This window comes from Chiloscyllium punctatum, chromosome 7 (assembly GCF_047496795.1).
Source record: "Chiloscyllium punctatum isolate Juve2018m chromosome 7, sChiPun1.3, whole genome shotgun sequence".
In the NCBI taxonomy this organism is placed as follows: Eukaryota; Metazoa; Chordata; class Chondrichthyes; order Orectolobiformes; family Hemiscylliidae; genus Chiloscyllium; species Chiloscyllium punctatum.
This window is the reverse complement of record NC_092745.1, coordinates 37,058,795-37,084,726: the sequence shown is the minus strand read 5'-3', so window position 1 is coordinate 37,084,726 and position 25,932 is coordinate 37,058,795. Positions and strand designations below refer to the sequence as shown.

At 39.1% G+C, this 25,932-nt stretch overlaps 1 protein-coding gene across 1 annotated transcript in view; it reads left to right on the top strand.

The window, feature by feature from the left end:
- The window catches only part of LOC140479588 (solute carrier family 53 member 1-like), a 309,449-nt gene that overhangs the window by 21,192 nt on the left and 262,325 nt on the right, over positions 1-25,932 (top strand). Inside the window, exon 2 of the mRNA XM_072573401.1 lies at positions 20,949-21,000. Within this exon, the coding sequence (XP_072429502.1) occupies positions 20,949-21,000 (52 nt within the window). The remainder of the gene's footprint in view (positions 1-20,948; positions 21,001-25,932) is intronic.

Below are 25,932 nucleotides of genomic sequence, written 5' to 3'. Positions count from 1 at the left end.
TGTGAATGCAACTTGTTACTGAATATATTATAACATTTGTACTGTTATAGATTTTTGAAGGCAATTTAAGTCTGATCTGGGGATTGAATGTCACAAAAGACACATTTAGGTAACAGAATAAAATAAAACATGCAAGATTTTGACAGGAGGCAGTAGTGGTTTACACTAAAGGAAACCGTGTATCTATATAATTATAGAGAGGGATATGCGTTAGTAATTCAGCAGGAACTTTAAAATGAGTGTTTGGGAATGTTGTCATTACTGCTTATGTATAGTACAATTGAAGAGTGTAGATTATGTCAGCAATTCTGTAGGCTTAGTTTGTTTGTGGTTGTCTTTTGGCTGAATCCTAAAATTGGATTACACCTTGGAATAATCCAGGCAGCCATTTTCTTTTCTATGTTATAGAAAGGTTAATGAATTTTAAAAATTAAGAAATCACTTTTTTTCACTGTCATAGCATTTTTAATGACCAGGCACTGCCAGGCAATCAGTTGTAGTATTTTGTGATGTTACATCCTGGAAAATATTAGCACATTCTTTTGATGATAACTGAATGAATCTATGCTCTTTTGAGAAAGCCTGCAAACAAGTGCCCTGTAAGAGATAGTGATTCTAACTGGACAGCAGTAGGATCCTTGCTCAGTTGTCTCTTCTGGTAATTTGCACAGTTTTAGATAGTTAACTTGCAGCTGCACATGAGGATGACCAAGCCTAAGTTTCTTACCATCTGGCACCATGGATGGATTTGGACAAATGAAGCATTTTCTGCAGCAATGGTGTGCATCTTTATTGACCAAACAGAGGTCTGCTAGTATGGATTTTGTGGTGGTTTGTAGAAGGCTAAGTACAGACTCTATTTAACCAGAACATAATTGTAAAACCCACAACCAAAATGTCTACTGTTAGGTGATATTTTGTGAATGGGCTGCACTTGCTAAACAATCTTGTGTTCAACTGGCTACACTAACAATCAATTTTATGGTAATTAAGCTTGTAAGACAGAATGCATATAAACAGTCAGTTCTGCTATAATGCGTGTTTCTTCAATGTGAATTGGCTTTAATGTGGTTGAAGAATTTAGATTGTTATTTGTAGAATGCAAACTTTCCTTGCCTGTATTGCCTATAACGCAATTCTGGCCCCGTTAGTTTAAATGGTGTGGCTGTTGCGCAATTTTCTTATAATGCAGGATTGCGCGGGAACTGAATGATCGTGTTATATCAAAACCGACTCTATATACAGCATGAAGGAGGCTAAATGGTCCATTGTGTCTGTGCCAATGAAAAAAAGAGCAATCCATTTAATCCCACTTTCTAACTTGTCGTTCATAGCCCTGTGGAATATGCATTTTAAGTGTATAATTCAGGTATTATTTCAAATATGGCCAAGACTCCCAACAAAAGCATTTCTTCTCAATAACCTTGTATTCCTCTAATAATTACTTGAAATCAGTGCCTTCTAATTATTGACCTTTCTACTAAAGGAATTGCGGGAGGAGGCTCAGAACTTTATGTATTTCAATTAAATCTTCCCTCAGCTTTCTCTGTTATAGAAGAAAAAACAAATGGACATCCTCTAACATTTTCTCATAGTTAAAATTCTATGATCGTGTCCTTTCCATAAATAAACATACACAGTTCTCTAGCTGTGGTCTAATTACTATTTTAACTGTTTCAGCATAATCTCGCTGCCCTTATATTCTATTATTCACCTAAAATAAAACGTAGAGTATTGCGTAAATAGTCCAACTCGGGAAGGGGTCTTACTGGGTCTGGTGTTGGGGAATGAGCTGGCCAGGTGGCGAAGTTTCAGTGGGGGATTACTTTGGGAATAATGATCACAATTCCGTACGTTTTAGAATACTCTTGGACAAAGACAAGAGTGGTCTTTAAGGAAGAGTGCCAAATATGGGGGAAGGCCCATAGCAAAATTTGGCAGGAGTTGGGAAATGTGGACTGGGAGCGGCTGTTTGGGGGTAAATCCACATTTCATATGTGGGAGGCCTTTAATGAGAGGTTGATTTAGATTGCAGGACAGACATGTCCCTGTGAAAATGAGGGATTGAAATGGCAAGATTAGGCAATCATGGATGACAGGTGAAATTATGAGACTAGCTAAGAGGAAAAAGGAAGGTCTAGGCGACTGAAAACAGACTAAGCTTGGGAAGAATATTGGGAAAGTAGGACCAATCTGAAATGAGGAATTAAAAGGGCTAAAAGGGGTCATGAAATATCTTTTGCAAACAGGGTTAAGGGAAAATCCCAAAATCTTCTATTTGTACATAAGGAGTAGGAGGGTAACTGGCCCCTCAAGAACAAAGGAGGGGAGTTATGCATGGAGTCAGAGAAAACGGGTGAGTACTTTGTGTCTGTATTCACCGAGGCAAGGGACATGATGGATGTTGAGGTTGGGGATGGATGTTGAGGTTGGGGATGGATGTTTTATTACTCTAGCTCAAGTCAGCATGAGGAGGGGAGAAGTGTTGGGTAGTCTAAAAGTCATTAAGGTGGACGAGTCCCCAGGTCTTGGTTACAGAGGGAACCAAGAGTGGAAATAGCTGGGGCCATAACAGATATCTTTGCAGCATCCTTGAAACTCCAACCACCTGACTGGGTTCATTCCCCAACACCAGGTCCAGTATGGCCCCTTTCTGACTTGGACTATTTATTTTTTTTAAGGTAAGTAATAGAATATAAGGGCAGAGAGATTATATTGAAACCATTAAAATAGTGCAGGACTGGAGATTTGCTAACGTCTCTTGTTTAAGAAGGGTAGCAGGGACAATCCAGGTATTTGTAGACTGGTGAGCCAGACGTAACAGTAGGGAAGCTGCTGGAGAAGATACTGAGGGATAGGCTTTATTTACATTTACATTTGGAAGAAAATAGGCTTCTCCGTGGTAGACAGCATGGTTGTGCAGGGAAGGTCATCTCTTGTCAACTTAATAGAATTATTTGAGAAAGTTACGAAGTTGATTGATGAGCGAAGGGCTGCAGATGTCACATACATGGACTTCAGTAGGGCGTTTGACAAAGTTCTCCATAGTAGGCTGATGGAAAAAGTGAAGTTGCACGGTGTCCAGGGTGTACTAACTAGATGGATAGAGAACTGGCTGGGCAGCAGGAGACAGTAGTGGAAGGGAGCTTCCCAAAATGGAGATCTGTGACCAGTGGTGTTCCATAGAGAGCACTGTTGTTTGTGATATACCTAAATGATTTGGAGGAAGGTGCAGATTGCCTCATTGGCAAGTTTGCAGATGACACTAAGATTGGTGGAGTAGCAGATACGTAGGGGACTGTTGGAGAATGCAGCAGAATGTGGATAGATTGGAGAGTTGGGCGGAGAAATGGCAGATGGAGATCAATGCAGGCAAATGCGAGGTGATGTGTTTTGGAAGACCAGATTCAAGAGCGAACTGTATGGTAAATGGAAAAGCCCTGGGGAAAAATGATGTACAGAGACATCTGGATATTCAGATCCATTGTACCCTGAAGGTGGCAACAAAGGTCGATAGAGTGGTCAAGAAGGCATATGGCATGCTTTCCTTCATTGGATGGAGGTATTGAGTACAAGAGTTGGCAGATCATGTTACCGTTGTATAGGACTTTGGTTTAGCCACATTTGGAATACTGTGTACAATTCTGGTCGCCACATGACTAAAATGATGTGATGCTTTGAAGAGGGTGCAGAGGAGGTTCACCAGGATGTTACTTGGTATGGAGGGCACTAGCTATGAGGAGAGGTTGAGTAGATTAGGATTATTTTCATTAGAAAGATGATGGTTGGGGGAGGGGGGTGGCGGGGAGGACCTGATTGAGATCTACAAAATCATGAGAGGTATAAACTGGGATAAGCTTCTTGCTATCCACCCTGAGTGTGGGGCTCAATTGCTAGGAGTCACATGTTCAAGGTGAGAGGGGAAAAGTTGCAGGGACATGTGCATGGAAAGTTGTTTCCGCAAAGGGTGATGGACATCTGGAACGTGTTGCCACCGGAGGTGTAGAGGCAGGCATGGTAGTCATTTAAGATGTATCTAGACAGATACATGAATGGGCAGGGAACAGAGGGGTACAGATCCTTGGAAAATAGGCGACAGGTTTAGATGGAGGATTTGGATCAGTGCAGGATTGGAGGGCCGAAGGGCCTGTTTTATTTCTCTCATTTTCTTTGTTCACACTGTATTTCTTTTTAAAGAACTTAACTTGTTACTTGTTCTTTAAAAACAATTGGGATATGTTCAAGGTTTGTTGCTTTTTTTGAATTACTCAGAAGCTTGAGAGCTAACGATCTCCTCCTTGCAATATTTATGGTTACACCTCAGTCAGTCAATGTTGATTTGCCAACTAGTCAGTGTTGTATTCTTTTGTATAAGTTGTTGTAGTTGTTTGAATTTTGAAAAAAATATATTTTGTTGAAAAAATTATATTTTGGATATTACAAAATATAAGACAAAACAAAATAATTCAAACAGTACAAAGGAACCCACTAATTACATGAATAAATAATAACTAACAAATCATGACAATAATAATAATAATACGACTGAACGAAACAGAGTATTAGTCCTAGACTATCGAGAGCATAAATTGGTTCATGTTTATGTGTTCGTAATTCTTCCTCTTTGGATACCCGATTCATTAAATAGAATCGTCATGGCTGTATAAAGGCCCTCATTAGTATGGCAGACAAAGTTGTTTAAAATTTAGTATTCTTGTGTATATCATGGTGAGTGTAAAGATAAAAATCTTTGTTAACATGTTTGTCTCTTAAGAAATATACAGATTTTCAGAACCTTGATTTAGGGATTCTTGAGCATGATTATGCATTTACATGCTATAGACAAATGGTTTATCAAAAAAGAATAAGAGATAGCAATCAGCACTTTCAATAATACAAACAAGGTATAAAGTTTGACATGTTTGTGCTATCAAATGATTTGTTTCCATTCTGTTTTTCTTGAATGCAGAGCTTTTAATGATAAGATTACATGTTTGAGAGGAAGCTGTACCGTATGTGATTTCAGGCAAATGTTTTGTTTGGCACACAAGTTACAATAACTGTATTTCAGTGACTTCACATACCACCACATCTGCCTTTCGGTAAACACAGGCTCATCCAATACAGTATAGCGCCCCGTGGTGACCCTGTGTCTAGCTCTAATCCATCTGAGTTGATGTCTTTCTTTCTTAGAGTTTTCTCTTTATTTTTGCTTGAGGTTTTACAATATACTTATTGAAATGCAGCTCAACATTTTAACACGTTTCAATAAATGATTAACTTTGAACAAGAGCAAGTAATTTTACTGAGGATGGTTCCAAGTAGTATGTTGCATTGGCTCAAATATTTTGTCCAGAAGTAGTCATGAAAGAAAGTGTTAACAGTACTCATTGGAGATGAACAGTGAAGCCTTATGGATTTTTAATTTGGTTTCAAGAGATTTGAGCTCTTTAATAGATTGCATCTTGTGTATAACTGTCTATTGTATGTGAAATACATTAAACCATTGTGAATGCAGCAGGCAGTGTTGGGACAATAACATAACAGTACATTTCTGATCTTGGCAGAATGCTGCTTAGTATGAGAGACTGCATAGTAAATCAGTTTATTCTGCACAGTGAGGTGCTGGGGACAATACTAATGTTGTGTTGTGCATGCAGTAGTCAGTGTTAAAGTGGTTTAATGAGAATAGAATTGATAAAATGTGGCACTGGAAAAAGCACCACAGGTCAGACAGCATCCGAGGAGCAGGAGAGTTGATGTTTCGGGCAGGGCCATTCATCAGGGTTGGGAAGGAGGAAGGAGGCTGAGAAATAAATGGCTGGGGGTGGTGGAGTTGGGGGAAAGGTGGATGCAGGTAAGAGGTGATTGATAGTTCAATGAGATCGGTGGAGTGGATTAACGGGAAGGAAGATGGACAGGTAAGTCAGGTCAAGAGATGGCGTCAAGTCAGGAGGTTGGATCCAGATCTGGATTGGGGTTGAGGATGGGGAGATTTGGAAACAGGTGAATTCAATGTTGAGGCCGTGTAGTTGAACAGGAGAGTCGACATTTTGGGCAGGACCCTTCATCAGGACTGGGGAGGGGGAAGGGGGCTGAGAAATAGATAAGGAGGTGAGGCTGGGGGAAAGCAAGGTGGGGTAGCGATAGGTCAGAGGGGCAGGAGAGGCAACGTTTTGGGCATGACCCTTCATCGTTGAACTCACCAATTTCCAAATCTCCTCACATCGTCCCAGATCCAACCTACTGACTCGAGCATTGTGCTTTTGACCTGACTTACCTGTCCAACTTCTTTTCCACTTATCCATTCCATCCTTTTCACTAATCTATCACAATCACCTCTTACCTGCAACCACCTATCACTGTCCCACCTACCATTCCCCCAGACCCTTTTCCCCCTCCCCCTTTTAATTTCTCAGCCCCCTTTCCCTTCTTCAGTCCTGATGAAGGGTCTTGTACAAAATATTGACTTATGCTCTTGGTTGCTGCCTGACCTGCTGTTGTACTTTTTCCAGCGCCACATTTTATCCACTGACTCTCCAGCATCTGCAGTCCTCACTGTCTCCTCATGAGAATAGAGCCAACATCACAGTGGAGAGAAGATGGTATTGATTTGTATATTGTCCAATAGCATTGTGCAGTCCAGGTTGTTTGTTTAAAAAAATGAGTGAAATGAAATTAGGTTATTTTGCTGTCAAGGCAGAAAGATAGAAATCAAACAGTAATTGCATTTATGTAAGCCATCTCAAAAGTACAGCTCTGCTTTCACTAGTACTGGCGCTAATGCTCCATGAACTGAAACCCATTTCTCCCACACCTGTCTATGAGCCACTCCTTCATCTTTAATAAAAGCAAAATATAGCAGATGCTGGAAATTTGATACAAACACAAAATGCTGGAGAAACTCAGCAGGTCTGGCAGCTTCTGTGGAGAGAAAAGGAATCATATTGGATTCAAAATGTCAACTTTGTGTTTCCCCCTACAGATGTTGCCAGACCTGCTGCGTTTCTTCAGCATTTTCTACATTTATCTGTCATCTTATTTACTCTATACCAATTGGCAATACACCAATAATTCGGAGATTATTACCTTTAAAATTCTCATTTTCAGTTTTGTCCCTAGCTTCATAATGTCTCAACAAAACCTCTTTTCTAGTTCGACTGGTGTTGGTATCCAACTGGACCACAATAACAGGATCCTGTCCTCCAACTTTATCTTTCTTTCTAAATCAGTGCAGATGTCCTGAACCTTAGCACTGGGCAGACAATATGGCCATCTGGATTCTCGCACTCACCAACTGAGACTGTATATGTTCTGTTTTTTGGATAGTTGACTATTACAATGAAGTTAGCAGCTATCATTAATTATGCCATAATAATTGAAAAGCTTAAAATTTTGTTTTGAAATTGCAATAGGTATAAAATGTTTCAAGTTGTTTGTTATTTCCTGTTTTATTTGAAACTGTGACTAGATTGCAGGCATTTCCACACTGGTTTAAAGAGCTGATTAAATTGGTACTGTGTTAGAAACAGCCACCTAATTCTGATGAATTTTGAAGATGCAGTCTTTTTTAAAAAAAGTTGCCAAATATTGCTTGTCGACTCAATCTGTATTATCCAATATTTCATTATTGGCTCATTTTTTATTATCAAATATTACACTGCTAGTTTGTTCTATAACGTTAGCTTATTTTGTAGTATCATACATGAACTTGCTGACTCATTCTATATTATCCTATGCTACATTGTTGTTTCCATTCTGTATTATCTACTATTACCACTGTTGGCTCACTATATATTTTCCAATATTACACTGCTGGCTTATTTTGTACTACTCAATATTCCATTGCTGGCTCATTCCGTATTGATCAATACTAATTTTCTCGTTTATTTTGTAATGCTGGCTTATTCTGTATTATTGAACATGAACTTGTTGGCTTATTCTCTACTTTCCAATAGTACATGACTAGCTAATTCTGTATTTTCTATTAGTACATTGCTAGCTCATTCTGTACTTTCCAACATTGTATTGTTGACTCATTCTGTATTATCCAGTATTGCTGTGCTAGCAATTCTGTATTATTAAACATTAACTTGAACCTAATTTTATATGATCCGACATTGTTTTGCTGGCTCATTCTGTGTTATTCAATATTATATTGCTGACTAAGAGACCTAAGAGGCAACGTTTTCACTCCGAGGGTGGTTCGTGTATGGAATGAGCTGCCAGAGGAAGTAGTGGAGGCTAGTACAATTGCAACATTTAAAAGGCATTGTGATGAGTATATGAATAGGAAGGGTTTGGAGGGATATGGGCTAAGTGCTGGTAGGTGGGACTAGATTGGGTTGGGATATTTTTTCGGCATGGACGAGTTGGACCGAAGGGTCTGTCTCCGTGTTGTACATCTCTATGACTCTAATATGTTTCTGGCTCATTCTCTATTATCCAACATTAAATTGTTCATTTATTGTGTTATTTAGCATAACATTGATGGCTCATACTACATTATCCAAATTATTTTGCTGGCTTATTCTCATTTTCCAACATAATATTGCTGACTTATTCTATATTTTGCTTGGCTTTTCTACCATACTTTGTAGCATAAACATTTTGATTACCAGGCCTCCTCACTTTAAGTTATGGTTATGTTTCTGTGATTTTAAATGAAGTGACCTGAACAACAGCATGGATTCAGTTCCATTTGAATCAATGTTAAAGCCGGGGTTACTTTGCTGCGAGCATTTCCTGCCCATTGAAACCAATGCTTGAGTTGAAATACTGTACCCTTCATGCACAGCATTATGCATTTTTAGCTAAAATGATGTGCAAAAATGTCACTAATGTTAAACATGATGTGGAAAAGCTGGTGTTGGACTGAGCTGGTCAAAGTTAAAAATCGCACAACAGCAGGTTATAGTCCAGCAAGTTTATTTGGAAACACGAGCTTTCTGAGCACTGCTCCTTCAACCTGATGAAGGAGCAACGCTCCGAAAGCTAGTGTTTCCAAGTAAACCTATTGGACTCTAACCTGGTGTTGTGATTTTTAACTAATATTAAAGAAATAACATCATAATTGAAACAAAACGTTCTAACCTAAATGGTGGCTCATTCTTTATTATCCAATATTATCAGAGCCCAACAGATCCTATAATAGCAGCAAATAACACAAGAGGCCCCTTTCAACAATAAAAGTGACAAAGAAGTGTTAAATGTGAAGAAAGTTGTACTTATTGAGTAAACTTTGCTGCGTTTATCTCATTTTCTGGGTGTGTTCTTTATTGCCTTGCTTCATTCAGTGTTCCTTAAAATGTGGGGCTGGGAAAACGAGGCTCCAGGTTTCCCAGTGATGGCTGCTGCACCCCTGCCCCTGGTCCACAATGGTCTAGGACCCCCAGGGGTCAGGTCCTTAAACTGTGAGATATTGTGTTATAGGTTGTCTTAACTCACTAACCAGCTCACTCTTTATTAATACCAGGTTCCTGTTCATTCATTCATTCATAATCCTTTACTTACCTGTTATTTACTAAAACCGTGGTTCTGCAGTATATATTACTCTTGCAAGATAGACTAAAATTAAAGCAATACTTCCAAACCCATTACTGCTCCTTCACAACCTCAACCATTTTCAGACTTATCTACATAAAAAGCTATCTCTGAATGAATATCAAAGACCACTAACCAAGTCAGAACAATACCAACCCTGCCATCCTGTCTCCATGACCTATCTAAAACTATGGAAAGATTATAACATTAATCAGTCGTCTCTCGGACATGAATAGATTACAGAACACCGAACATTTTCCCGAGGTAGTATGTACTTGTTAAATATCTTTTAACTGGGTCGTTATCCCTTTAAGAAACTAATTGCCAATGCAGTACTTATGTAATAGCGAGTTTTGAGAAGATTTGTATCTCCAGTTGAGGTTCTGGATATAAGTTTCCTTGCTGAGCTGGAAGGTTCGTTTCCAGACGTTTCGTCACCATACGAGTTAACCTCTTCAGTGAGCCTCCGAATAAAGCACAGGTGGTGTAGCCCACATTATATTTATATGTTTGGGTTTCCTTGAGTTGGTGATGTCATTTCCTGTGGTGATATCATTTCCCATTCTTTTTCTCAGGGAGTGGTAAATGAGATCCAAGTCAATGTGTTCGTTGATAGAGTTTTGGTTGGAATGCCATGCTTCTAGGAATTCTCATGCATGTCTCTGTTTGGCTTGTCCAAGGATGGATGTGTTATGCCTTACCACCTACTTCACCTTCAACAACAAAACCTACACGCAAACAAACAGAACACCCGTGGGATCTTCGATATCAGGGTTCTTAGCAGAGGCAGTAATGCAGAGACTTGAACAAACAACTCTACCAACCATCCAATCCAAACTTTGGGTCCACTACGTGGATGACACCTTTGTCGTCACTAAACGAAATAAATTAGAGGAAACCTTCAAGAGCTTCAATCATACACCCTTACTGGCATAAAATTCACTAAAGAGGAGGAAAGCAACAAGAAACTACCATTCCTCGATGTCGTAGTAGAGCGAACAGCCAATGGGGATCTTCAAACCAGTGTCTACAGGAAAACGACACATACGGACCAAATATTGAACTACAGAAGCAATCATCCCAACATCCACCGATTAAGCTGTTTTATAACATTATTTCAATGAGCAACACACACTGCAACACAGAAGAACTATGCAGAGCAGAGGAAAATCACCTGTACAGTGTATTCAAAAAGAATGGGTAGCCAATGAACACAATCTGCCAATTTCTGAGGAACAAACCAAAACAAGCAGACACAAAATGTTCAGAAACTCCAGGCACTCTCCCCTACATCAAAGACGTCTCAGAAATGACTGCCAGACTACTCCGAACCATTGGCATCATGGTAGCCCACCAGCACATTAAAACAGCAGCTAATGAACTTGAACGACCCTGTACAGACAACAAGCAAAACTAATATCATCTACAAAATACCTTGCAAGGATTGTAACAAACACTACATTGGACAAATAGGCAGAAAACTAGTCACCAGGATACATGAATATCAACTAGTCACAAAAAGACATGAGCTGAAAATGTGTTGCTGGAAAAGCACAGCAGGTCAGGCAGCATCCAAGGAGCAGGAGAATCGACATTTCGGGCATGAGCCCCGAAACATCGATTCTCCTGCTCCTTGGATGCTGCCTGACCTGCTGCGCTTTTCCAGCAACACATTTTCAGCTCTGATCTCCAGCATCTACAGTCCTCACTTTCTCCTACAAAAAGGCATGACCCAATCTCACTATATCCTTACCTACTGATGAGGACGGACACCACTTTGACTGGGACAACACATCCATCCTAGGACAAGCCAAACAGAGACACTCGTGAGAATTCCTACAAGCATGGTATTCCAACTGAAACTTTAAACGCATTGACTTGGATCCCATTTCCCACCCCCTGAGAAGAAGAACGGGAAATGACCTCTCCAACCCAAGGAAACCCAAACATTTAAATAGAAAGCAGGCTATACCACCAGTGCTTCATTCAGAGGCTCATTGAAGATGTTACTTAGTATGGTGATAAAACGTCTGGAAACGAACCTTCCAGTTTAGCGAGCAAACCTAGATGCAGTCCTTACGTGAATTTGCATGAATGAATGAAACTCTCACTGGCAAATACTAAACAAATCTCTCAATCCAACTGTGGTAGTCAGTTTAATAACCTCTATTCTTTTATTAAACACAGATTCAATTTCTAATTAATTTAGTGTTTTTGGGTTAGTTTTGTTTTATGATGTGGAGGTGCCGGTGTAGGACTGGGGTAGACAAAGTTAAAAATCACACAACACCAGGATATAGTCCAACAGGTTTATTTGGAAGTACTAGCTTTCAGAGCGCTGCTCCTTCGTCGTGTAGCTACCTACCTGATGAATGAGCAGTGTTCTGAAAGCTAGTACTTCCAAATAAACCTGTTGGACTGTGTCCCGGTGTTGTAATTTTTAACTTAGTGAATGTTAGCAAAAAATGCTAACCTAAAAGATAAAAGGATGAATATCTCTTAATAATGCAAGCAGACTGGACAGACAGTCTTAACCCTATATATAGCTTTGCTCGCTGAACTAGAAGATTTGTTTTCAGATATTTCGTCAACATACTAGGTAAAATAATCAGTGAGCCTCCGGATAAAGCTCTGGTGGCATAGCCCACTTTCTATTTGTGTTTAGGTTTCCTTGGGTGGGTGATGTCATTTCCTGTGGTGATGTTATTTCCTGTTCTTTTTCTCAGGAGGTGGTAAATGGGATCCAAGTCTGTGTGTTTGTTGATACAGGTCCGGTTAGAATGTCATGCTTGTAGGAATTCTTGTGCATATCTCTATTTGGCTTGTCCTGGGATGGATATATTGTCACAGCTGAAGTGGTGTCCTTCCATATCTGTATGTAAAGGATACTAGTGAGAGTGGGTTATGTCTTTTTGTGGCTAATCGATGTTCATGTATCCTGATGGCTAGTTTTCTGCCAGTTTGTCCAGCGTGGTGTTTGTTACACACCGGAAAGTCTTATCACCAGCCAATCTGCTCTATTATTTTTTGGTTTCTATTGTGTATTTTTATTCTTCATGCATAGAAATGGGCATTTACCAACTTCATAAAAAGTTTTCAGCGTGAATTAAAATCTGCACTTGAATATAAACTATCCATAGAGACAAGTATAGTAAATTATGAATGTTATGAAATGCATCTGCTGTCAGCAGGTATCCAAAACTTTATAGGAGGTCATACAATTATTATCACAGAAAATGTCACAGTCATGGATATGTTCTCCAAAGGCCAGTTGGCTGGACAGCAGGTTTGCAATGCAGAGTAATGCCAACAGAGTGGGTTGAATTCCTGCACTGGCTGAGGTTACCATGAACGACTCCTCTTCTCAACTTCAGCTTAAACCACCGCTGGTCATCTCTCTCAAACGATATTGTAGTCCTTTGGTCTGTTGGACTATGGTGACTTTACCTTTACTTTTCCAAAATATCGGTACAAATTTCCATTTATTATCAACTTTTTAAAAGTTATCGTAAAACAGTGGCTATGAAATCATAAACCTTCAGCAACAGATGGATGTTTATAAATTTTTATGCTATCCAGCTGTCTTAAATGATTACGTTTGGGATTGGTTCATATCTAGCTATCTTGAGACCGTAGTGTGAAATAGCGATGGTAAATATCGAGATTAGGTTTAGCATATGTAACATAAACAGTAATTGTGATAGTATTTGTATTGTCTGCCTAATGCAAACACAGCTTCTGTTTACATGATTTGCCAGTCTTCTATTTGCACCAATGACTGATTCGTAAATTGCCTGTTTAATCCAACTGCTGAATCTGTACTGTTGACTTTTTGGGAATTTTTTTTTAAAGTTTGGTGGCCTATTGCAGTATGAATCCGTAAAAGTGATGATTTGTGTTCTGATACTGTGATCTGATACTGAGACTGTCAAAAAATATTAACTGTATTTAGGTAAGTATTCTAAATTAACAGTTACTTTTCTTTGTAGATTGCTGTTGAGAATCTACAAAGGTTGAGAGCAATAAATTTATAATGGCCACGTGTTTGAGACTTCCCGGTGGTCTATTAGGTGAAGCATTAGTTGGATGGTAGACCTCTGGGCGGTTGGCTTAACAAAATCATAAACTTGTTTTTAAAGAATGTTTAGTTACCCTTGACAGAGGAAATCTGTCTTTCTGGTATCGTGCTAAGCCACTTAGAACAGTCACAGAATTGAATACTTTTCTATCCTGAATTCATTAATCTTAACTGAGATGCCATAGTTAACTTCTCTAAGCTGGCAATGAAAATTAAGGATGGCTGAGATTTCCTGTAGGCGAAAGTGAGGACTGCAGATGTTGGAGAATAGACTTGAGATTGTGGTGCTGGAGAAACAGCAGGTCAGGCAGCATCTGAGGAGCAGGAGAATCGATGTTTCGGGCGAAAGCCCATCATCAGATTTCCTGTATTGACCCCTTTCAGTGATCAACAAAGAATTGCTATTGAGTACTGCATCTGTTGTCTGCCTGAGCCATGGTGTTGTATCTAAGTTAAATCTGTTGTCATCAGGAAACTAAAGAGAGAGAAATGGTGAAAAAAACCTTACACTTTAATTCTAAAAGCATCTACTCAGCGCTGTTACATACCTTTTAAAGAATGTACTGAATGTGCAGTGATTTAGTATATTTGACTGGGAAATGTAGGCTTGTCTTTGTGCCTGCAACTGTTTTTCACAAAGTGATATTGTACTTTTGTCTTCTGCTTTTGTAGAAGGAAGGAAAGGGAGCACCCCACACCAGGGAGGGAATCTCATAGAGAGGTACACTTGGGAAGATAATTATCGAGATAATTCTTGCCTATCTTCTAGTGGCAAGCTTGGAGTGTCCTTGGGATTTACTTGATGTTAACCTTGATGCCCAAGTGCACTCAGTCATTACATGGGTAACATAGAAACATAGAAGATAGGAGCAAGAGGACGCCATTTGGCCCTTCAAGCCTTTTTCACCATTCATTATGATCATGGCTGATCCTCCAACTCAATAGCCTGAACCTGCTTTTTCTCCATAACCTACTCACCCCAAGTGCTATATTTAGCTGTCTATTGAATACATTCAATGTTTTGGCATCAACTACTTCCTGTGATAATGAATTTCACAAGCTCACCACTCTTTGGTGAAGAATGTCTTCTCATTTCCATCCTAAATGGTCTACCCTGAATCCTCAGACTGGGACCCCTGGTTCTGGACACGCCCACCATCAGGAACATCCTCCCTGCATCTACCTGAACTAGTCCTGTTAGAATTTTATAAGTCTCTATGAGATTACCCCTCATTCATCTTAACTCCAGCAAAAACAATCCTAACCTAGTCAACCTCTCCTCCTGTGTCAGTGCTGCCATTCCTGGAATCAGCTTGGTAACCCTTCACTGCACTCCCTCGAGAGCAAGAACATCCTTCCTCAGAAAAGGAGGCCAAAACTGCACACAATACTCGAGGTGTGGCCTCACCAAGGCCTTGTATAACTGTAACAACACATCCCACCTTAAATTCTTAGTTAGAAAAATATGACTCTTACTGCTGATTGTGGGATGTTTTAAAGATATTCTGTAAAAAGGATTTCTGTTGCGTTATAGGAAAACCTTGAACTTTGGGGTGCTGACTGGTGGTACACATTGCACTTTCCAGTACATAATTTAGGATATACTTAGTCCTCATAATCTGCTAAGTTACTGCCCATAGATGTGCATACTCATTAGCTCAGTCTCGGGCTCCATTTTTTTTCACTGACTTGCCCAGTCTGGTCTTGTAGTCTATTGCAGTACATTGAAGAGTTACTTGGTATCCTTTTTTTCAGTTATCTGCAGGAAATCTGTGTCTCTATCCCCTTTGGATAACAAGGATTTGGTGCAGTTAAATCACCTCTTTGTTTCTGCCCTTTTTTTTAGTATTAATTATGCTTTGTCGGGGATTTGAAGAAACGGAATCAACCATAAGTAAAATAAAAACTTTACAAACCTAATAATCTTGTGCTTGGAATTAATTTGTCCTTATTTATACTGATCTGAGGTCAGAGCTCATCAAAAGGGGGGTCATGACTTCTGAGCTCTGACCAAGTAATAATACCTCCACGGCTGTCTTTTCACTTCAGCAGTTCTCCATTTTCAAGACTTGAATTAGGGTCACAGAGGGAGAAAGTCCAGGATGCACTGACCTATAGCTAATGTTGCATTACTTCTTTTCCCCTCCCCCTCCAAGTGTGTTCTGCAGCAAATATATTTTTTCTATATTATTATGTGCTTTGTGACTGAATTCATTTGTTTGCGACAAGCATAAAACTGTTAAATTTCCTGAAGTAAAAGACGGTGAAATACGTAGCAAATATACAACAGAATGCTGCTGCTCAGATTGACTGTGAACAATAGCATGAATATTTTAGACTATTTTAGTTATTAGAAATTTGGGGAATTATTTCAAAGTTTTGCGTTTGAGGTTTTAATTGTGATTATTCAGCTTTTGTTAGATTATTAAGATTTGAAGAATCAAGAACAGTGCTGGCATTTTCTGAATTTTTTCAAAAGCAGGCTGGCCCGATTCACCAAAATATGAGATTATATATTCTTCCATGCGTTCTTTAATGCTACCCATATTTAAAATTTTGCTTTGATATTACATGCTCAAAATAACATTTTCATTTTGAAAAGTTGAAAAATGCAGTTAAGTAAAATAATTGTGTTGAGTGCATTAGTGCCAATTCCTAAGGGGTTAATTGCACCCTCTTTTCAGAATCTTGACTTAATAAGCACCAAATGGGTGTCTAGATGATCCAATTGAGTTTTATCCTTGTGGCATTATTGGAGGAGAAGCTGTGAGCTCCACATTTTCATCAGTTTTGCTGTGTTTCCATCTTGAAGACTTCGTTTTATGGTGTGAATGGCTTGATTTTACAGTCATTGATGAATGAACAGTGCTAGCCATTCATTACACTTATACATAATTTTCTATAGATTTTACATTATTATAGAGAAATACTGAAACAAAACTGCAGGAAGATAGTGATGAACTTGAAGAAGAAGGATGTACTTTGCAAATGAATGACATGAGAGATTACATTTTGTAGGAAAAGTAAAAGAGGTGAATTATTATTTAGAAAAATAAGAATCTGTGGGATAGAGGTGTAAAAATGGTAAAGCATAGCTTAACAAAAATAGGTTTTATTTCAAGAGGAATAAAATTGAAAAGCAGAGATGTTAAGTGATACTTGTATCTAATCTTGGTTAGCCCATGCTTGAAATAGTATGTGCAGTTTTCTTACCACATGATAAAGAGGATATAGAGGAGCAAACAAGATTTATAGAGATAGAAAGTAACTAACGATCAGAAAAGATGAAAAGTTTGCCTCTGCTTAGTCTGGAAGACAGAATGCAGCATGATTACCATATAGAAGCCTTTAAAATTGTTTTTTATAGACTAGATGAAGGCAATATGTCCATTTGGGCAGAAGAGGAAAGCGAGAAACCATCAATTAAAGACTACTACCAAGAAATTTAACAGGGGATTCAGAAGAAACTTGTTTAACAGAGTGCAATGAGAATGTGGCACTTAAACTATGTAGAGAATAGTTAGGGCAAATAGTATAGATCAGGCTTGACCAGCTTTTTCATGTGACGGGCCTCATTTCAATTTGTTTCTCCCTTGGGATGAAGGACAAGTTTCTGAAAGATAAGGTTGGCGCACACAACTCATCTCTCTCACTACCTTTCTGCCATTTGTATGCACATGGCTTTTCTCTCCTGCCTGCTCCCTCCCTCCTTCCCTCCTTCCCTTCTGCCCAGTCCCCCCCCCTCTTCTCTCTGCTCTCTTTCTTGCACCCCCTCTTGATCTCTCCCTCTCACACACATTCCCTTCCTCATTCTCCCTCACACTATCATTTCTTCACCCTTACTCCCTCACTCTCTCTCAACCCCTAACATATGCACTCCCTCACACTCACAGCTCCCAAGCCCACAGTCTAGGCTCCCTGCTCTGCCATCTTCATTGCAGTCCTTCATAGGAATGGCAAGTGCACAGGAATGAAAGTGCCTTCATTCACTCCCCAACGTACAGCCGCCTCTGCATTCACTTCCTGACTGCTGCCTCTTTCCCATGTACTAGTTCTCTAGCTTAAGGCCTTTATTCCCTCTGCCTACCACATGGCAGACATTCCATCCTCTCATCCCCTAATCTGCAATAGATTTGTCAGTTTCCTCTGTCATAAAACTGGTCCCTTGTTTCTAAAGCTGTTCCTAATCTTAAGGATACTGTGTCCTTGATTTTTTTTCAGAAGGGTCATAAAACTCTCCTGGTTCCAATTAGATTGGTTTAGTACAGAGATTAAGGGGTATTGAGAGGCCTTTTTGTTTTTATGTAAACAGGTGAAACCTCAGGCCAAAGTGGTCATGTTTTAGAAGTGACCTGTATAGTGGAAGGGGCGCAGTCAGCTCTCTAGCTGAGCAGTTCAGTCCAGAACTAGTTGGGAGTTTAACAGTAAACTGTGTGGAAACAGACTGTCTCTCCTTCTGCCCTTCTAACTTCAACCTGTGAGCATTTGTTCCTTTTTTTTTGACTGGATTTTAAAGGGATTTGCTTATTGGGACTGTTGTGTATATTCGGAACAGCATAATTAAGTTTTGAGTGGTCTGGCCCAGTACATATCGCCTTGGTATGCAACCTTAGGCTGAAAAGAACTACCCAGCATATGCATCGATCAAATGTCACTTCAAGGTCATTGCTGTTCCTCATTTGCAGTGAATAAGTTCCTACTAAGCCCATCAGCAGCAAACATGGAAGAAGCATCTGATTGGAGAAGTATGTCATGAAAACATTTTCTAGTTCTTACTGTACTATATTTGGAATCCTGGTGGTTGGACAGCCAGTATCCTTTGGTAGGCCTCCTATTGGGGCCTAGTGTACATGCATTTATAAGCCTGGTACAGATGCCTTTAATGGAAAGGTAGACAAGCATGTAAAGGAGAAGGTGGTAGAGGGACAATACTGATGGATTTAGCAGAGGAAAGGTGAGATGAAGGTCAACTGGAACATAAACATAGAAATCAACTGGTTGGGTGAATGGCCTGTTTCTGCAATGTACGCTCTGTTGTGCTATGTTAAACAAAGCACTCTTTTTCACAGATTCAGGATATGGGTGAATGTGGTAAGCAACTATATATTCTCGCATCAGTTACCTGTAGATTGAAAAATTCTTCCAAGCACACCAGTGTTTAAACAGGAAATCTGAGGTAGAGCAGTTAATTGAAAGCAAAATCGTGTACTGACAGTGAAAGACTGAATTTCAAAGGCAGAATTACAAGAGAGAATTGAGACAAAGATGAAGAAAAAAGTTAACACTTCACTTAAAATTCTTTGGTCGTTTGGTAGCACAGAACTTGAGTATTGCTAGAAAGTTACACATTTTGTTGAAACTTTGGAATCTCCAGAGCAGGAGATAAAATGTAAAGGAGAACAATGTGTTTGCAATGTTTCAGAGGAGAGTGCTGATTGATTGGAAAGTGGATGCTGGTTGAGGTGTTGCCATGGAAATTGCACCAGTTAGATAACAGTCATCTACACTAGGTTTGATAGGTTGAACAGTCTTTTCTAATTTCACAGTTTATGTGCTGTTGCCACTAACTGTTGTTTCATGCTGTTAAATAAAATGAATCATATTCCTATTACAGGAAAATGCAGGGCAAGTTGCAAATGTCAGAATACTTCTACTTGCATTCAAATTATACACATAAGGAATTTGCTCTCTAAAGGATAACACTAGAATGTCTTTGAAGGCAGGTAAATACCAAGCTGTTGTTCAATATATAGCCATGAATCCTTAGAGACTTTGTTGTAAAGGCAAATTCTGGTTGGAAAAGTCAGATGCAGAAGGTAATTCTAAGTATGAGCTATTTACTTTGCCGTAATTTTGCACTCTAAAGGATATCATGACTTTTTCAACCAGAATCTGCCTTTACAAAATTTATTGTAAAGGTTTGTGACTATACATTAAACTATACATTGGTATCCAGCTGCCTTTAAATACAGTTTAATGATATCCTTTAGAGTGTAATGAATTGTGAACACATTGCAGTAAGAAATTCTAAAAGATACTTCATTTTAAGCAGGATAGTGGAAATATCCTCTAGCCATAAAGCATTTTAACACCCGCTAGAATTAATCAAGTATGCATCAAAACCTTTAAGTTAACAAGAAATGAGGCATGAACTATTTGAATTCAGGTAAAGAGAAAGGGGATTCTGAATTTGTACATGTGCGTTGTAAAAGTGATATTGATTTAGAAAGACTTTTCAACAACAGTGTGGAGGTTCTTTTTGTAGGTGGTGCAAAATGTAGATGAGTGCAGAATTATGGCAAAATAAGTAACTCGTACTTAGAATTACCTTCCGATAATCAAAGTGTCTCATCTACACTGTCAAACCCAAATGTATTATGATGTGTACTTGTCGGCAGTAGGTAGATTATTATTTGCCATCTGTTTCTTCTGCGATCTGGCTCCATCCTTGATTGTAGTGGGGCTGGGAACATATGCACATATGAATTTTGCCGCATGACTGCTTTAAAGATGTCTTTTAAAATACATGCTCGGTGCAGAAATATGCGCACCACTGATTTTTAACATGTTTTCTCAGTTGTATTTTAGAACTACAATTATTTGCCTGATCTTAGAGAAAATATGACTGCATTTTTGTGTTTATAATTCTTAAACTATGTCTTGTGATGATTGCTTGGGAGTATATTAGCTTTTCTTTGGCAATTAAGATAAAGCAAAACTGTCACTTTCATGTTCCGAAGTACTTTTTCACTCCAGATTAGGTTTGCTGTAAATCCTCTTAACTTGGTTTTGCTTGCACATAGCCTCATTCTCCCTCCTGCAGGCAGCAATGGCCACTGATACTGGCAACACTTTCAATGCATCCATTCCCATGTAAACTCAGGTGATGAATGGCAGCAGACCATTTGATCATGGAGAGTGTTACACTCCTGCCTTATCTATCCTCACCTGATGGCATATTTGCACGTTCCAGAAGGATCCACAGGATAGCAGTCATGGGAAGTTGATTTTTGATCTTCAGTGACACCAATCTTAGCAGTTCACTGAGATCAGATAATTTGGCACAGACTTGCAGTTTTACCTGGGAACTTCGGAATTGTGAGCAACAGTAATAAAATTAGACTGTGCAGAGTGACTAAACTGGCTTATGGAATGTGTATTGAAAGAGGGAGGTTGTGGACACAAATTGTTTTTTATCAAGAAGCTAAAGAGTAGGAAAACTAATAGGGAATACTGTATATTGTAACTTATTTAGCGATGTCAGAATTTAATGATTTCTGTTTCAAATAATAACCAGTACTTAATTCTGAAATATTCTCTATTACAGGCTTTCAAAGAGATGCTGTATACAGCCCAAGACCAAGCACCATCTTTAGAAGGTAACGTGGTTTCATGTTGTCCTCTTATTGCAGCTACTGACTACATACAAAATCTGATCCATCTAAATAGCAGCATATGGAATAGTTCACGGGCATACCAGTGGCATCGCACATCAAAATAAGAGTGAAAATAAACTGGAGAGAATATATTTTTTTAGAAGGGGAAGCAGAGTGCCTTAACATTTTCTCATTTACTTATGGGCTGTGGGTGGTCCTGGCTGGGTCAGTGTTTATTGCTCACCCCTATTTGAGAAGCTGACGGTGAGCTATCTTTTTGAGTCAACATTTATCTTAAAGCAAAACTTGGCTGATCCTTTACAATTCAAAGTTGTTTATTTTTCATTGGAAAAATAATTCTGACTAATATTTCTATACTGCTACCATTATGACATAATTAGTCCACATAGTATGAAGGAATTGAATTGAATGCATATATCTGAAGTGAATAAAAATTGGCTAAAGCAAAGAATCATGACTCGCTGTGCTAATAGCGGGGCATAGGAGTGATCAATAATGAGGCAAGTGCTGCTTATAGTGTATGAATATGGAGACACTAACCAGGCTGTCATAAGTTCAAAGTGATACCATATTGCAGTTTTAAGCTGAGGTTTTTAGAGCATGGCCAGTTTTGGAGAAGCAAGAAGAAGGGGTTCAGATAAAAAAAAAGATGAAAAGCGAATGCAGAAAAATCTTCAGAGATTGAGAATTGACTGATTTGTAATTAATGGAAATGACAATTAATGACTAACATGGGACCAGCGGTGAAAATGCTGGGTTTTTAGTTAGGATTCAGTGGCAGAAGATGGTTGTTTCAGATGAATGGGGGTTGAAAATCATTTCCACTGATGTGTTTTCTTTGCATGCCTGAATTGATTTGAACTTCAGACCTCTGTAAAGTAGGTTCTGGTCTTTGTTTTGCATTGAGGGTATCAAATTGTGAAACAAAAATGCACTCTACACAGTATTTGAGAGTATATGGTTGGTAAAGCAATCATTTCAAATTGTTTCTATGAACAGCACCTAACTAGTACTATTATATGATATTCCCTTCAAATGTATATGATAGGTATCATATCTATTGGTGCATTGTGGAGTTTTTTCCACAGTTGAGATGTGCAGAGGATGAAGGTTTCCCAAATTATTCATGATGCTTTATTGAAATCTGAGCAACATTTCTGAATCATTAGACTGATACAAATAAACTATGAACCCCAATGAAATATGCAATTGCAGCAAAACTTTTGTTAACCACCAAAATTCAGATTGGTCAAAAGGGCCACATAATTAACATAAGAAAACACACTAGGTCATCGAAACATAACACAGAGGGTATACACATTACTGTTATGCTCCCACAGCATAAATCGCTTAAATAATAATGCAATTTTTCCTTATAACTTATCAATGATAGGCCTTCTCACTTGTGCCCTCAACTGACTACTCAGGAGTTGAGAATATTGTGATAATACAGTAAACTTGTGGTATTTCAGGTTTATAATGTTAGTTGATTTATTGAGAGTGCCGGTTAAAACAAGGTTTCCTGTACTGTTGAACACTGAAACTGTTTGTAGCATTGTATGTGCTTTGGTTGCCTTTCCATGACATTTCTAGCTACCTGATGAAGGAACAGCGCTCCAAAAGCTTAAACTTCAAAATAAACATGTTGGACTATAACCTGATATTGTGTGATTTTTAACTTTGCCACCCTAGTCCAACACTGGCATCTCCACATCATATTTCATGTGAGCAGTTCTATTATTTTTTTAATAGGGTTTTGACCATTAGTTACATTTCACAGACATCTATTTTAAAAAATGACTTTGCTTTCTTCTTACGCAATGATGATAATCATAAGTAAGGTGATATTATTGGGAATTGAATCGTGCCAGTGTTTTCGATTTGTTAGTTTTAGGGGGTTCGTGATCACATTTACCTAGGCAGTTGACAATTTGTAGCAATTTTCAGACAATTTATTGAGTTTGTTAAGAAGTGGCAGTTTAGATATGATACATTAGTTAATTAGCTAAAGAACCGTGACAGATTAGGATGCTTCATGGATTCCGAAGTCACCTAGCTGTTGTGTTACGCCCCTGTCTAAACCCTCTTGACCACTAACCATGGATAACTACTCATGGTAAGAGAAAGTGAGGACTGCAGATGCTGGAGATCAGAGCTGAAAATGTGTTGGTGGAAAAGCACAGCAGGTCAGGCAGCATCCAAGGAGCAGGAGAATCGACGTTTCGGGCATTCCTGAAGAAGGGCTGATGCCCGAAACGTCGATAAAAAGTTAGTTACGACAAAAACACAATTTTAAAAAGTCTTATGCTGCATAGGAAATGTTAAATATGGAATGCTAAGTTAACATGAGGTTTAGGACGACCCCAATTACCACCACCACCTGTTTGGTGAACTGCCATTGGTAGGTTAAGGTATTACAGCTTCAATGAAAATGGTATTCTTGCAGCATGTATAATAAGTGTGGAATGAGTGTCGGTTGGAGGAATTTTGGTTAACGCGACAGACTTGCACACATCATCCAGACTGGTGCACTGGTTACATCAAATTTGAATGCTGTCTGTTTTTCTGGTTGGAGATTAAAAAAAGGTTTATCCTGTTCTGACCAACACTACTAAAATTGACTATCCAGTCTTTATTGTTGGGACCCTGTTCTTTACAAGTGGGCTGCGCATTTCCCATTTTACAGCAGTGACTATAGTTGACAAAATATTTGATGGATTGTGATGTGTCTTGGCTGCTGAGGTCATGATGTACAATATAAATGCAAGTTTTTCTCTCTGTCTGACACTTAGTTTTGTAGCCAGCATGCAGAAGTTAAGGTATAAAGTTATTTAACTCTTCTAAACTAAAGCTGAATTTATAGTAATAAATAAACTAAGTAAGTATCTCCAAATGTTGCTGTTTTCACAGCGACCCAGTGACAAAATTATGGAACAACTGTCCTTGTTTGTTGTCTGCTGTGCTGCACCTAGTTTTGGTGGTTCCATTCAAACTCAGTTATCCTTGAACAAAGCTTCAAACTTCTGATTCTATCAAGGCGTACCTACCTCCATCCATTAAATTGCTCATCTGGGCTGCCTCATTTGATATGTTGTTGAAATGCTTATATGCATTTATTTCCTTGGTATGGACTATTCTAGCCTCATTCTTCACTGTCCGTTAACTTGTACTAATCCAAAATTTTGCCCAGATTCTAACTTGCATTAAGTCCCATTCACCAATCATATCAGTGGCTTTAGTCCAGCAAATTCTAAAATTCTCATTCTTGTGTTCAGATCTGACCTTGTTCTCTCCTATCTCTGTAATGCACTTCGGCCCTTCAAATCTTCAGAACCCTACCTTTCTCTCAATCTAGTTTGTGGCACATTCCTCGCTTATTTTGCTCCAATATTGGGACCATTATTTAGTTTTCTTCAGTCCCTTCATTCTTAAATTCCTTCCAAAATCTCTCTGCCTCTCAACCTCTCTTTTCTTTCTTAAGATTCTACTTAAAAGCTACCTGTGAACAAACTATTGGTCACCAGATTTAATGTCACCTTCTTTGATTCTAGTATTAATTTTATGTCCGACTGTGGATTCTCAAAGTGCATTGGGATGTTTGCTCATTTGAAGGTGATGTTTAAAAACTAATTGTGGTATATTCTATGTTTCCAGTATTTTATAAGCAGGTCACTGCTTTGTATTAATTTTTCTGTTTGGGATTTATGATTCTGGACAAGTTGGAAATTTTTGTCAGTGTTCATAGAGTCATAGAGATGTACAGCATGGAAACAGATCCTTCAGTCCAACCCATCCATGCCGACCAGATATCCCAACCCAATCTAGTCCCACCTGCCAGCACCCGGCCCATATCCCTCCAACCTCTTCCTATTCATATACCCATCCAAATGCCTCTTAAATGTTGCAATTGCACCAGCCTCCACCACATCCTCTGACAGCTCATTCCATACATGTACCACCCTCTGCGTGAAAAAGTTGCCCCTTAGGTCTCTCTTATATCTTTCCCCTCTCATCCTAAACCTATGTCCTCTAGTTCTGGACTCCCTGACCCCAGGGCAAAGACTTTGTCTATTTATCCTATCCATGCCCCTCATAATTTTGTAAACCTCTAGAAGGTCATCCCTCAGCCTCCAATGCTCCAGGGAAAACTGCCCCAGCTTGTTCAGCCTCTCCCTATAGCTCAGATCCTCCAACCCTGGCAACATCCTTGTAAATCTTTTCTGAACCCTTTCAAGTTTCATAACATCTTTCCGATAGGAAGGAGACCAGAATTGAATGCAGTATTCCAACAGTGGCCTAACCAATGTCCTATACAGCCGCAACATGACCTCCCAATTCCTGTACTCAATACTCTGACCAATAAATGAAAGCATACCAAACGCCGCCTTCACTATCCTATCTACCTGCGACTCCACTTTCAAGGAGCTAAGAACCTGCACTCCAAGGTCTCTTTGTTCAGAAACACTCCCTAGGATCTAACCATTAAGTGTATAAGTCCTGCTAATGTTTGCTTTCCCAAAATGCAGCACCTCGCATTTATCTGAATTTATCTCCATCTGCCACTTTTCAGCCCATTGGCCCAGATCCTGTTGTAATCTGAGGTAACCCTCTTCGCTGTCCACTACACCTCCAATTTTGGTGTCATCTGCAAACTTACTAACTGTACCTCTTATGCTCACATCCAAATCATTTATGTAAATGACAAAACGTAGAGGGCCCAGCACTGTCCTTGTGACACTCCACTGGTCACAGGCCTCCAGTCTGAAAAACAACCTTGCTCCACCACCCAAGTCTTCTACCTTTGAGCCAATTCTGTATCCAAATGGCTAGTCCTCCCTGTATTCCGTGAGATCTAACCTTGCTAATCAGTCTCCCATGGGGAACCTTGTCAAACGCCTTACTGAAGTCCATATA